We start from the raw sequence: 15,289 nt of genomic DNA on the forward strand, positions 1-15,289 counted from the left end.
TTACACTCAATGTGTTTTCACTTATTTAAATCATTAAAGTAAATAAAAATAAATATATTTTAAAAGTAAATCAAATTAGTTACATAAAAACACTAAAAACACATTTTGTTAAACATTACACTATATTCAATTTAATGTAATTTTGTTATGAAATATTGTGTATACAGCATTTGCATGCAAACATACTGGCAGGCTAGCACAACATCCCTTTTTCTTTCACAGTCTCAGTATTGTAACAGCATTTTCTGAAAGGCTTACGCAGCATGGTGCACCTCAATATCTTCGTAAAAGGAGCAATATGTAACATTGACATCAAGATCCAAATTCAAAATATTGGAAAGAGTTGTCCCCCTCTATGACTTAAAGCTCACTTGGGTTGCCAGGTTGAGGACACGCAACAGGAACGAGCAAACTGACAATGGCAAGCGACAAGCTGTACACTAAGTTGATCAGCTAATGTATATGTTTGTAATCTTTTTATTGTTTGCAAATTATAAACCAGCTCATGTGGATTTTTTATAACTCTGTCAATGTTAGCTAGATGTATTGCTGACTTCCATGGCTGCAGCTTGCTGTGTTTGCCCGCAAACTTGTTACAAATCTGGCAACCCGGGGTGTCGAAATACTGTTGGGAAATGGGCAGTGGTTGGGATCACACAGGCCAAAACACAAACAGAAATACGGAATGGACATTTCAAAGTAGACTATACTGGCTGTAGCATTGTTTTCGGAGAACCTAGTATTTCAACTTAGCATGTTTCCTAAATTTCTGATAACATATTATGGTAATTTTATGCTTTTGTACAGTGAATATATTACATATTGCATCTTTAAGGTCAGTTTGTGGATCGAAGAAATTGCCTCCTGTCGCCATATAGAACAACTGCAATTGTAATTTACAACTTGTCGACATAGTGGCAGAGCTAATCGACTAGTCAAGTAGTTGTGGAAACAACTATGATCTTACTGCATAGAAGTTTGACATTTTATATGTACCTGTAGGCTCTTTGTCCAGCAAGAAAATATACTCTATACCAGACGCTGTTGGATTTTATCTGTGGGCTTTTGTTTTTAAGATGTAGTTACTCTAGATTTAATCTATAAATATAAATTTACTCTATAAATATCCTACACATTGTGCTCTTATACTTTGTTGATGTTTGCTCAAACGCATTCAGCCATATCGCTCCCTGTGGCAAGTGCTTGTCATAACACCCTGTACTGCTTAAGGCTCTCTGGTGCAGCCCTATTAGCAGTGAGTGAGTGAGTGAGTGAGTGAGTGAGTGAGTGAGTGGGGGACAGACACTGATTTCCAGAAAGCACGTCAGTGACACGATTTGGACAATCTTTGATGTGATCAGAATCAGATTCATTAGCACAGATCTTTTATGAATCCCCTTTCATTATCCATTGCCTCTAAAGAGATGATTTATGAGTCATCTTTATGTGCATCAATGTAGTTAAAGCAGAAATTACAGCTTGTATTGGTTTGTGAGTCCAGTGTGTCATATTCCTCATTAGCTCTGTTGTGATTACCACTGTCACGAGCAGCAATCAAACTATTGATCCCCCGTCATGATACAGATGAAGCAGCAGCTCTTTATGATCGAATTTGGTATGGATATTTCCATTTTTGTTTGAATCTTAGTTAGATTGTTGCCTTTGGAGGACATATTTACTTGCCTACTTAGGGGTTGTGAGGCTCTATTCATTGTAAAGGGTTGGAATAATCTAAAGTTGTGATTTTTCAGGTGAATGCAAATTTGATTTCTGATATGTAACTTTGATAAATAAGCATATTGTAAGTATAACAATAACCCTAAGTTGTTTTATGTCATTAGGTCCATCATAAATATATATTTTTGAGTAAATGGGTTTTGTTTCAAGGGCTTGTGCCATGGGTTTCTCTGTTGTCTGAATGTTTTGCATGTTCCCTGAATTTTTGGTGCCCTTCATTCTAGAACAAAGACCCTAAAATGTCTCGTGTAGCACTGGAGTCTCTGTACAGGCTGCTCTGGGTCTACATCATTAGGATTAAGTGTGAGAGCAACACAACCACACAAAGGTACGATACACCCCCTTATACATACATGCATGTAAGACACACAACTCTCATTCACACACATATACAAATTTACGGTAGCCACATAGAGTACAAATATATGAATCTCAAAAAATATAAAGCCAATTAGTGACATCTGCAAATTATTCTAGAGCTTTTCCCAGAACTAACTTTTTGTAGACATTTTTGCAATTACTTTCAATCAACTGGTCCTAAGGCAATTTTTAGTGGACTTATGAAGGCAATTTAAATATAGACACGTTCCACTAACCTAACCAACTTTTTTTTTTTGGTAAACTGTTTTTCTTAGTGTTTTTACTATCCTAATTAAACACTTTATATTTCTTATATATTGCAAAGCAAATTCATTTATATTCATTCAAATACTGTATATTCCTATTTGTAAAATGCCACACAACCCACACACACATTTAAGAATGCATGCACTCAACTACAGACATACCAAGTACTCTTTTACTTGTACACATTTATGACATGTTTCTTGCATTATTTCTTATAAATAAAATTGGGGGAAGTAAACCTCAACCTCATACAGCTGTTAAAATTTATCTCACAGTCTTAACAAGTCCAATGGCTTTTTGAAGAAAACAACTTAAAATGCAAAATGTTATGTTTTTAGTTATGAATGTTACACCTCACACCATCCCTTTTTCTTCACAGTCGTCTCCTCAGTATTGTAACAGCACTTTTCCCGAAGGGCTCTCGTAGTGTGGTGCCCAGGGACACGCCCCTCAACATCTTCGTTAAGATCATTCAGTTTATCGCTCAGGTAATTATCTACTCCCAAGTTTCAAAACACAGTTTAGAAGAGCTTGACTCTTTTTAATTTCAGTAAGAATTGTTCGGGTTTCCGTTAAAGCCGCTGTGTATGTGCCGCTGGCATCACAAAAAAAATTTCAAACTGGTTTTCAAAACATTTCTGTCTACGTTCTACTGTTCTGTGACAAAGGCAAAGACCCCATAAATTAAATAAATAAAGAGTAATGAACATTTGGGGATGTGGTTCTGTTACATTCCTCCTGACCACCAGAGACGGTGTTACAGTAATGGATGAATGATCACAGTGCCAGCCAAATAGGTCAAAATAAATATAACAATGATGTCACGTAGTGACGTATTCCGAGCTAAGGGAATATAATCTACTGCTCAGCACCCAGCCTCTTTCGGTTTTCGCCTTCGGATTAGGCCATATAATGTTCATCGCATCGTCTATTAAAACTTTTTTTCTCAGAGCAGTGAAGACTCGTCCTCCCAATCTGTGACAATACGGTTTTGATATGGATTGGTTTGTTCTCTACAGATTCAATCAGTGAGTTAAAAAAAAAAAAAAAAAAATTTATATAGAGCTCATTTAAAATCGGCGATTCCCCTTTAGTCCATATCTTTGTTAGTGTATTACTATCTATTGAATTAACAAGCCGTTGGATTTGAGTTGCTGTGTTTGCGGTTATCACGCATTTTCCCCGCTATTTTATTTTTATTTCTCTTATGCCTGTCGGTCCTATCCATGGGTGTGATTGAGCCAATTAAGTGGTACTATTGCTCTGGTATCCTTCCTCCACCTTTGGATTCGAGCTGCCATGTTCGAGTTTATCGTGCATTCCTATCCGTGGGTGTGATGAGCCAACTATTTTTCTTTATGTCTGTTGGTCCTATCCATGGGTGTGATAGCCACCTACATGGTACTATTGCTCTGGTATCCTAACTCCACAGATCCTCGTGTTTCATATGGAGATTGTGACGCATTTGTATATAGCATTCAGTCCTTGTTGTTCTATCTGAAGGGCGACTCCTGCAGTCCCTTTAACCAGGAGGCTTGGACTCTACAGCTACTATGGGCTCCACTGAGGATGTTTAATCACGTTTATCAAATGTAAAGTTTACCGCCTCTCCTTATCTTTCTCATAGCTCCCACCTGCCAGCTGAATCCAACTTGGGTGGCTCTGGAGGCTCACACCATTCTTCAAGGACTGTTCCACCTTCGGTGGATGACACATTGACAGTGTTTCAGATGACAGTGTCTTGTCTCTGACTTGATGAGTGCCCTGCCCATCCTATTCAGTCCAATGTGTTTACCTACTTTTACTATGCCTGCATGTAAAGAATTTTCTAGTGCCCTGAAAGGATCAGGGTCAGCCAAGAGGCGATCCAAAACTGCACATACCTTAGCTTTTATGGCTCGGTGTTGATTGGGGTGCGAAATGTGCCAATCACGGCCTTGGTGGTGTCTCCGGATTAAGCATTGCGAGGGAATGTCTGATGCCCTAGTGCCCAGTGTGACCGCACAGATTCTTTTCTCAAGAAAGCATCTTGTCTGTTGCCTATATCAGTCGTGCTGAAAACACTTATCTGCCAACTGATTCTTTCGGCCACTAGCTCTTTAGAGTCTGTTGAAGTGGACCCCTCTGTTCCAAAATTCTTGGAGACAGCCTTGCTGGCCATGGCTCACATGACACGAGAACTGTGCTCTCTCACTGTGAAACTTCTAACAGCTCGTCGGCAGCTATGGCTCGCTCAGGCCAGATTACCAGAGGACTGCAAAAATACATTTAGGGATCTACCTATTGTTCCCAGACATCTTTTCGGTCCAGACGTCTCTGAAGTTTTGGAAAAGCATGTGAAGCTGTCCACGACTGCCCAGAAAATAACACCGGTGCAACGTGCCCCAAATTTTAGGTTTCCAACTACACCTGCTCATTATCGTTACACGCCTACACAGCTATGCTCCTGACAAATTCCACCAACCAGCCTCACACCCATCAGATATTTTGTGGCCCAAGTGCATCATACCCAGGGTAGCCCCACGTCCCACTGTACTCCAGGGGTACCACTTCAGCGTGCCACTCAGCGGTTGCTGGATCATGTTGCCAGGTTGGGTCTCTCAGTGAACAGAAAAAAAGAGGGCTCTTTCTCTGGCACAGTCCATCATGTTCAGCGGTATTACAATAAATTCTGTCATGATGCATGCTTCACTTTCTCAGTCCCTGACAGCAGATATATTGAAGCTTCTTGTTCAATTTTGTCTGGGCGCAACCTTTCAATATGGGGTTATAATACTGAAGCTTATTGGCATGTTCCTGTCATCGACTGATTGTGGTGTCACTGCTGCACATATGCCCTTTGGCAGTGGACTTCCCTGGACTTTTTGATAGCAGGCGTTACATTGTTCCCTCCCTTTGGGAGATGGTAACAACCGTTGCATCCCTCTAGGGTTAAGGTGCAGTTAGGAACCTCAGAGGCATCAGCGGCCAGTGGTCAGAAGCCCAGTCTATGGACCACATCAACCTTCTGGAGATGCGTGCAGTTTTTCTGGACTTGAAGTACTTCTCTCCAGAGCTGGTACCACTATGTGCTTGTACATTCAGACAATACTTCAACTGTTCAGTCTGAACCATCAAGGGGGCGTGAAGTCGAGGAGCTTGTTAAGGCTCACTCACAACATTCTCACCTGGTCGATTATCCGTTTCGCATCATTGAGGGCTGTCTACATGCCAGGAGTAGCCAATCTGGCTGCAGATGCTCTGTCCAGGAACTGGTTACATCCAGGTGAATGGAGGCTTCACTTGGTTGTAGTCCAGGGGATTTAGTAGGAGTTCGGTACAGCGGAGGTGGATCTCTTTGCTTCGGAGGGCACAACCCGCTGCCCACTGTGGTTTGCCCAGACAGAGATGTCTAGTCTATTGGGAAAAGACGTACTGTTGCACAGCTGGCTGGATTGTCTGCTGTATGCTTCCCCCTGATCCCTCTATTTAGGGAGATGCTTCACAGAATCTGAAACGGCTTCCCCCCTGGAAGGGCTTGTTATCCCAGCTGGGCAGCCGTATTTGACACCAAGAACCAGGCTATCTGTAGTTATGGGTTTGGCCTCTTGGACCAACTCCCTTCTAATAGATAGTGAGCCCTCGGTTGTTCACACTGTTCTCAATGCAAGGGCTACATTACTGCTTTATGCCCATCGCTGGCAGCTTTTCTGTTCATGGTGTGAGAGTTGTGATCTTGACCCCATGCATTGCAGTTACAGCAGTTTAGAGTTTCCTACAAGGTCTTTTGGAAAGTGGTAGCACGTCTTCCACCCTGAAGGTCTATGTGGCAGCGATTCCAGTGCACCACTCACCCACTCGCACTCCATGTTCCCCAGTGTGGGACTTACCTTTGGTGTTGGAATCTCTTTGTTTACCTCCCTTTGAACCATTAGAGAATGCAGACCTTAAGTGGAAGTCTTTGACAGTGGCCTTTCTCCTGGCCATTGCTTCCACTATGAGGGTTAGTGAACTTCATACATTTTACATGATTCAGTCCTGCATGAGATGGAAACTGTAAGGCATGGTGTTACCCACTGGCCCAACCCTACTTTCCATCCAAAGGCTACCTGCATCAGTCCATTTGAGCTGTGTTCTTTCCAACCAATAGCACTTGAGTCCAATGATGATGAATGTTTTCTTTCCTTGTGCCCCATGCAGGCTTTGAAATGTTACAGTGGGTACGGAAAGTATTCAGACCCCCTTAAATTTTTCACTCTTTGTTATATTGCAGCCATTTGCTAAAATCATTTAAGTTCATTTTTTTTCCTCATTATTGTACACACAGTACCCCATATTGACAGAAAAACACAGAATTGTTGACATTTTTGCACATTTATTAAAAAAGAAAAACTGAAATATCACATGGTCCTAAGTATTCAAACCCTTTGCTGTGACACTCATATATTTAACTCAGGTGCTGTCCATTTCTTCTGATCATCCTTGAGATGGTTCTACACCTTCAATTGAGTCCAGCTGTGTTTGATTATACTGATTGGACTTGATTAGGAAAGCCACACACCTGTCTATATAAGACCTTACAGCTCACAGTGCATGTCAGAGCAAATGAGAATCATGAGGTCAAAGGAACTGCCTGAAGAGCTCAGAGACAGAATTGTGGCAAGGCACAGATCTGGCCATGGTTACAAAAAAATTTCTGCTGCCCTTAAGGTTCATAAGAGCACAGTGGACTCCATAATCCTTAAATGGAAGACGTTTGGGACGACCAGAACCCTTCCTAGAGCTGGCCGTCCGGCAAAACTGAGCTATCGGGGGAGAAGAGCCTTGGTGAGAGAGGTAAAGAAGAACCCAAAGATCACTGTGGCTGAGCTCCAGAGATGCAGTCGGGAGATGGGAGAAAGTTGTACCATCACTGCAGCCATCCACCAGTCGGGGCTTTATGGCAGAGTGGCCCGACGGAAGCCTCTCCTCAGTGCAAGACACATAAATGTCTGCATGGAGTTTGCTAAAAAAAACACCTGAAGGACTCCAAGATGGTGATGAATAAGATTCTCTGGTCTGATGAGTCCAAGATAGAACTTTTTGGCCTTAATTCTAAGCGGTATGTGTGGAGAAAACCAGGCACTGCTCATCACCTGTCCAATACAGTCTCAACAGTGAAGCATGGTGGAGGCAGCATCATGCTGTGGGGGTGTTTTTCAGCTGCAGGGACAGGACGACTGGTTGCAATCGAGGGAAAGATGAATGTGGCCAAGTACAGGGATATCCTGGATGAAAACCTTCTCCAGAGTGCTCTGGACCTCAGACTGGGCTGAAGGTTCACCTTCCAACAAGACAATGACCCTAAGCACACCGCTAAAATAACGAAGGAGTGGCTTCACAACAACTCCGTGACTGTTCTTGAAATGCCCAGCCAGAGCCCTGACTTAAACCCAATTGAGCATCTCTGGAGAGACCTGAAAATGGCTGTCCACCAACGTTTACCATCCAACCTGACAGAACTGGAGAGGATCTGCAAAGAGGAATGGCAGAGGATACCCAAATCCAGATGTGAAAAACTTGTTGCATCTTTCCCAAAAAGACTCATGGCTGTATTAGATCAAAAGGGTGCTTTTACTAAATACTGAACAAAGGGTCTGAATACTTAGGACCGTGTGATATTTCAGTTTTTCTTTTTAATAAATGTGCAAAAATGTCAACAATTCTGGGTTTTTCTGTCAATATGGGGTGCTGTGTGTACAATAATGAGGAAAAAAAAATGAACTTAAATGATTTTAGCAAATGGCTGCAATATAACAAAGAGTGAAAAATTTAAGGGGGTCTGAATACTTTCCGTACCCACTGTATGTAGAGGCTACTGTGCAATGGAGACAATCTGATCAGTTGTTTGTCTGTTTTGGGGGCATTAAAATCCCTCCAAACAGAGGTGTCATGTGGGTTGTGGAGGTCATTACCGTGGCATACAAGAAGACTAAATGACCCTTTCCTTAGACAGTTACTTGCCATTCCACCAGGGCAGTCTCCTCTTCATGGACTGCCTTCAGGGGTGTTTCCCTCGTTGACATTTGTGCTGGGGTCGCCTGGTCCTCCCTATTACATCACTGTGACTTTGTTGGTATACTTTTTCTGGCTGGCACTGCGATCATCCATCCACAATACTGTAACACCATCGCTGGTGGTCATCTGGAATTTACAGAACTACGGTTACATATGTAACCAGCGTTTTGGTAATTGTTTTTGGCTTTATTAAGTGTGTGTGTGTGTTTGTTTGTTTTGTTTGTTTGTTTGTTTGTTTCTCGCTCTCTGTAGGAAAGGCTGGACTTTGCCATGAAAGAGATCATCTATGACCTACTGTGTGTGGGCAAGTCCCACAAGACCTTCACCATTAATCCAGAGGTGTGATAATACACATCCATGAAGATTTTCCCTGCTCTTCTTTAGAATGTGCACTGAAGAATCATAGACGCTAATGATCTCTCTGTCTGTCTCTATCAGAGGATGAATATTGGTCTGCGGGCCTTCCTGGTGATAGCCGACAGCCTGCAACAGAAAGATGGCGAGCCTCCCATGCCCACTACAGGCGTTATCTTACCCTCAGGCAACACACTGCGGGTCAAAAAGATCTTCCTCAACACCACCCTCACAGACGAGGAAGCCAAGGTCATCGGTATGGATCTTACAGCTTCCTTCACAGCACCCCTAATGAGAATGACCAATAAAGAAATAGTTCACCTTAAAATGAAAATTGTCATCACTCTCATGTCATTCTAAACCTCTATGCTGTTATTTTCTCCTTGCAACACAAAAGGAGAAATTTTACATTCCTCATTCCAATAAAGTAAAAGTTCATAGTCACCACAACTTCAAGCTTGAATCAAGAACCAGAGCACTCTTATTCAATTAATTGAAACAAACAAGCTCTAAATAACTATTCTCAACTCACGACTCAAACGAGTTTGTGAGTTAAATGGATAGTTCACCCTAAATTGAAAATTCTTTAATTGTTTACTCACCCTCATGCCTTCCCAGATGTGTATGGCTTTCTTTTTTCTGCAGAACACAAATTAAGATTTTTAGAAAAATATTTCAGCTCTGTAGGTCCTCACAATGCAAGTAAATGGTGACCAGAACTTTGAAGTGCTAAAAGAGACATAAAGGCAGCATTAAAGTAATCCATATGACTCCAGAGGTTAAATCAATGTATTCAGAAGCAATATGATAGGTGTGGATGAGAAACATATATTTTTAAGTCCTTTTTTTTATTGAAAATCTACACTTTCACCTCAACATTCTGGTGTGGAAGTGACTTTCAAATTCAACCACCTACTGGTTGGGGCTGTCTAAGGTGGAGATTGATTGTAAAAAAGACTTATCATATCTCTTCAGAAGATATGGATTTAACCACTCAAGTCTTATAGATTACTTTCATGCTGCCTTCATGTATTTTTTTGGACCTTCTGATTTCTGGTCACCATTCACTTGCATTGTATGGACCTATAGAGCTGAAATATTCTTCTAAAAGGCTTTTATCTGACACTACACTCAAAGTGCTTTACACAGTGAACAGGGGACTCTCCTCAACCAGGGGAGAGGCGTGGTTCCATCTGAGGAGGATAACACTTCTAACTAGTAAGGTGGTAAAAGCAATAACCTGACAAGGGGATGCAGTAAGGTCCAGACTTGGAGAAATAGCAAAGTGAGCTCAGCGGGTTAGGATCCATTTCTGCATTAAAGAGCATTTTTCAGTGTGTCAAATACACTAGACCAGAAGCCAGACAATCACATCCCTATTTTAAAGGCACACTGAAGTGCAAGATTATCAGCTTATAATTACTTTTAATTTGTTAGTTTTTTCCAAAAAAGCGATTGTATGGGTTCAGAAGACTTGACTATTGCACACTAGTTGTATATAGACTACTTTTATGGTGCTGCGTTGTTGCTTTTTGGAGCTTATGGAAAGAGGAGTAAATAATAACAGAATTTTCATTTTTGTGTGAACTTTTCCTAATACATATTCCTCATTAAAGTCAGTCCCTACCCTCACAGCATTTTAAAATTTGGATTAGTTGTGTTTTATTTAATTTTTTATGTAATGTAGATTCCTTGAGGAATGTATTACTGATCATTCTGTCCTTTTAAAACATTCAGCAAACCACCTCATTGAGCTTTAAGCATAAATGAAACTGTGGCTTCCCACCAGTACCTTAGAAGTTTTGTGTTTATTTTTAAGTGGAAAAGTTTGCAATATTCTGTGAATGTCATTGTAGTCCATTCACTGCTGTTCAGTTGTTATCTGTGGTCCTCTGTCATTGTCTGATCTCCTTTGTATTTATACTTGTCTTTTCACCGTCGTTCTCAATGGACTGTTTTTTGATAAGTTGCTTTGCTTTTCAAATGAAACGCATTGCTTGCCTGCCCATTAGTTCAGATTCTGTAGTTGTGTTTTTATCTGGCCTCTTTGTTTAGTGGTTGAGAAAATCCCTTTATTTGTAGACTATTTTCCTATTTTATCTTGTGTGAGTTAAGCTGTTGTGTGTGTGTGTGTGTGTGTGTGTGTGTGTGTGTGTGTGTGTGTGTGTGTGTGTGTGTGTGTGTGTGTGTGTAGGTATGTCTCTGTATTACCCTCAGGTCAGAAAGGCCCTGGATAACATACTCAGGCACTTAGATAAAGAGGTGGGACGATCCATGAGCATGACCAATGTTCAGATGTCCAATAAAGAGCCAGAGGACATGATCACGTGAGTTTCATTATCATTTGTTGACAAAAATGATCTAATTAAATATTTGATGCTGAAGTGGCAATTTCTGTCATTGCAAAAATAATTATAATTTCATGAACACTCCATGGTTTTGGTCAGACAGACATATAGTCCTGCCCCTAAACTTAAAACAGTGGTTGAGGCAATGTTGCTTTGTTGGGCTGTATGGGATGTTCAAACAAACAGCAATGTTTTGATACCTCTACAGAACCACAATGCTTACACTTTTCAAAAATCAATGTGCAAATGGCCTACTTATAGTTCTGTCTGCATATTTAGCTGAGAAAGTATTTTGACATTAAAAAAATTACAAACTTAAAAGTTTAAGATGTTATTAGTCTGTTTCTGAAAATGAATTTGTTGCATACATAGCTTTCTTTATGTGTGTTATGCATCATCATTTTTAAAATGTATGTGCTTGTACTGCTCTAGTGGGGAGCGTAAACCGAAGATTGATCTGTTCCGGACATGTGTAGCTGCTGTTCCCAGACTGATCCCAGATGGCATGAGCAGACAGGATCTCATCGAGCTACTGGCCAAGTAAGGACCTCTGACCTTCACATCAGCCCTCATCCATCACTCTGTTGCTTGTAGAGGATGATTACATCAGTACTTCTTAATCATTCACAGTTCAGTAGAGAACTAGTCTACACTAGTATTATATACTAATTTCCATATAGTCATGACATCTTTTTGAAGTAGTAATGGCATGTGATCTTGACTCTTATATCCATGTTGATACTCTGTTTTGACCTCTCTGTGGTTATTAGTGATGCATGAGAGATGCTGTTACGATGATGATGATGATGATCTTATATAGTGTTTATTTATTGCATTGAAATACAAAGACTCCCTTTTTCTCACATCCTTCCAGACTGACCATCCATATGGATGAGGAGTTGCGTGGTCTGGCGTTTACCACTCTGCAGGCTCTGATGGTGGATTTCCCAGACTGGAGAGAGGATGTGTTGTCTGGCTTTGTGTATTTCATTGTGAGGGAGGTGACTGATGTTCACCCAACTCTACTGGACAATGCTGTCAAGATGCTACTGCAGCTTATCATACAGTGGCGGCAGGCTATGCAGAGCAGCAACCGCAGCCATGATTCACAGGTGTGTTTGTGTGTGTCTATCAAGGAACCATTAAGTACACTACCAGTCAAATGTTTGGACACACCTAATCATTCTTTATTATTTATATTTTACTATTTTTTTATGATTATGGATATGGAGTGGCGTAGTGGGCTAAAGCACATAACTGTTAATCAGAAGGTCACTGGTTCGATCCCCACAGTCACCACCATTGTGTCCTTGAGCAAGGCACTCAACTCCAGGTTGCTCCAGGGGGACACAGTCTGGAGGGACACAGTCCAGCAGAGTTTAGCTTCAACCCTAATTAAACACCTGAAGCAGCTAATCAAGGTCTTCAGGAGTGCTTGAAGATTACAAGGAGGCATTATGGAGCAGGGCTGGAACTAAACTCTGCAGGGCTGTGGCCCTCCAGGAACGGAGTTTGATACCCCTGGTTTACTGACAGATTGTTTCACTTTTAATTGACTATATATCACAATTCTAGTGGCTCAGGACTATACATGCACTAAGCTAACTGTGCCTTTAAGCAGCTTGGAAAATTCCAGAACATGATGGCATGCCTTTAGGCAATTAACCCATCAGCTTCTGATAGGATAATTGGATTATGACCATCGTTATGTTTGGAGGAAAAAGAGTAAGGCTTGCAAGCTGAAGTACACCATCCCAACCGTGAAGCATGGGGGTGGCAGCATCATGTTGTGGGGGTGCTTTTCTGCAGGAGGGACTGGTGTACTTCACAATATAGTTGGCATCATGAAGAAGGAACATTTTATGGATAAATTGAAGCAAAATCTCAAGACATCATCCAGGAAGTTAAAGTTTGGTCGAAATTGGGTGTTCCAATTGGACAATGACCCCAAGCATACCTCCAAAGTTGTGGCAAAATGGCTTAAGGACAACAAAGTCAAGGTATTGGAGTGGCCATCACTATACACTGACCTCAATCCGAAAGAAAATTTGTGGGCAGAACTGAAAAAGTGTGTGCGAGCAAGGAGGCCTACAAACCTGACTCAGTTACACCAGTTCTGTCTGGAGGAATGAGCCAAAATTCCAATAACTTAATATGAGAGGATAGTGTACGGCTACCCAAAAAGTTTGACCAAACTTAAACAATTGAAAGGCAATGCTATCAAATCCTAACAAAGTGTATGTACATTTCTGACCCACTTTGAATGTGATGAAAGTTCGCAATCTTAAAATAGTGACCCTAACAGACAGGGAATTTTTTCTATGATGAAATGTCAGGACTTGTGAAAAATTTAGTTTAAATATATTTGGCTAAGGTGTATGTAAACTTCTGACTTCAACTGTATATCATATATTTCAGCTTCTTCCAAGTAGCTTTTTTTCTGATTAACATTTTTTGTTGATTCATACAGATAATGAAGAAAAGCAAAACATAAATAGGCAGAATCGACATTTAACCCCCACTATTGCCCCTCCCCAATCCCCAACCCCACCCTGACCCTCAGCAAACATCCAGATTGTCACACACACACAAAAAAATATATATATAACAATCACACACATTTAAAACTAGTCTTCCCTGTCCACTACCTGTTCCCGAGAGCCCTCCAGAAATGCAGAATAGCTGCCTCATTTCCCATCAAATGAATCACAGATTCCCAGACATTCTACATGACACTTCCTCGAAAGCCACCACCCTCCCCATCACCATGCACCAATCTTGAAATGAGGGCGCTCCAGCCGACTTATATCCCTTAAAACAATTTGTCTGCCGATCATAACACTGGCTAGGACCCAATATTTTTTTTTAAGCTTTAAGGGCTTTAAGCTGTCTCCATCTTCCAAATGCATCTCCCTTGTTTTACTAAGCCTCTGGTCATGGTGGTTTTTTGATGGATGGTGAGGCTTTTTAGGTCGGATGGAATCTGTTATCTCTCCAGTTCATTTGCTGGCTTCCATGGCTGCAGCATATATTGTTGTTTGCCTGCAAATTTGTTCAAATTTAGCAACCCGGCGGTGTCTAAATCGGTGTTTCCCAACCACTGTGCCTGGATTGTCAGGTGTGGACACTTAAGATTGTCAGGTGTGCTGTGGAAAATTGTCAAATTCCCCACTATAAATAAATGCTTGAATTTGTTTTTATAATTTCAGAGATTCAAACCCCTCACCTTTCAGAGAAATTAGCCATTTTGAAACCATAATCGGTCACTTTTGTGATTGTGAAGAGCAATGATTAATGTGCAAAAGTGACTGATATTTATATGCGTTAAGGGCTCGTGTAATCGCTGCGGAATACATTGAATTCTATGAAGTGACTTTACACAAGTGTTTTTCACACACACAATGTTTTCGCTTCACCCCTAATGTCTTTGAAAGTATTAAGCAACAATAAATATTTAAAAACTGTCCAAATTTGTGAAGAGACCTTGAATGTCTCTTAATTAATTTATTTTAATTAAATATTACCTTATCTTTTACGAATATCAGAGGCCCCAGTTATTGAACATATATTTAACAGTGATTGTCTGACCTTTTTCGCCCCTCATGAGTTTGCATCCCTGTAGTTTGTTGTGGCATTGCAAGAACAAATTAAGCAAATTTGTTGATTTTTCATTGCCCATTTAGCGCTCTTGCCACCTGTGACCTGCATATTTGTTTTTTGTTTTTTGCGTAGCCAAATTTCAAACATTACAAGTAAACATGCTACTAAGAAAAATATTGACGTTGGTTAGCCTATGTGTGATTGTGGTGTGCAGTAGAATTGTTTAGTCATAAAAAGTGTGCCGTGGCAGAAAAAAGGTTGGGAAACACTGGTCTAAATACTGTTGGTTGAGTGGGTGCACATTAATAGTTTTTTAACGATTTGCTCTTCACAATCAAAAAAGTGACCAATTATGGTTTCAAAATGCCGAATTTCTCAGAAAAGTGAGGGAATGCTTGAAAATAATTTCAATGCATTTTTAATTTGTGGAATTTTATAATTTTCCGTGGCACAGTGGTAGGGAAACACTGATCTAGAAGGGTCGGAGATGAATAATAAAATATCATCTGCTTAAAGCAACAGCATATGCACCACACCTCCCACCACCACCCCTGGAAAATCATCCTATTTCTTATTCCGGCTGCTAA

General features: G+C 40.8%; 1 protein-coding gene across 8 annotated transcripts in view; it reads left to right on the forward strand.

The window, feature by feature from the left end:
• LOC127623667 (protein furry homolog-like) overlaps nt 1-15,289 on the forward strand; it is a 173,931-nt gene that overhangs the window by 97,438 nt on the left and 61,204 nt on the right. For all 8 annotated transcript variants that reach the window (XM_052098084.1, XM_052098085.1, XM_052098082.1 and 5 more), the window contains 7 exons: nt 1,962-2,065; nt 2,744-2,852; nt 8,653-8,739; nt 8,839-9,010; nt 10,949-11,081; nt 11,535-11,642; nt 11,977-12,214. In XM_052098084.1, coding sequence (XP_051954044.1) covers nt 1,962-2,065; nt 2,744-2,852; nt 8,653-8,739; nt 8,839-9,010; nt 10,949-11,081; nt 11,535-11,642; nt 11,977-12,214 — 951 coding nt within the window. The remainder of the gene's footprint in view (nt 1-1,961; nt 2,066-2,743; nt 2,853-8,652; nt 8,740-8,838; nt 9,011-10,948; nt 11,082-11,534; nt 11,643-11,976; nt 12,215-15,289) is intronic.

This window comes from Xyrauchen texanus, chromosome 30 (assembly GCF_025860055.1).
Source record: "Xyrauchen texanus isolate HMW12.3.18 chromosome 30, RBS_HiC_50CHRs, whole genome shotgun sequence".
Lineage (NCBI taxonomy): Eukaryota > Metazoa > Chordata > Actinopteri > Cypriniformes > Catostomidae > Xyrauchen > Xyrauchen texanus.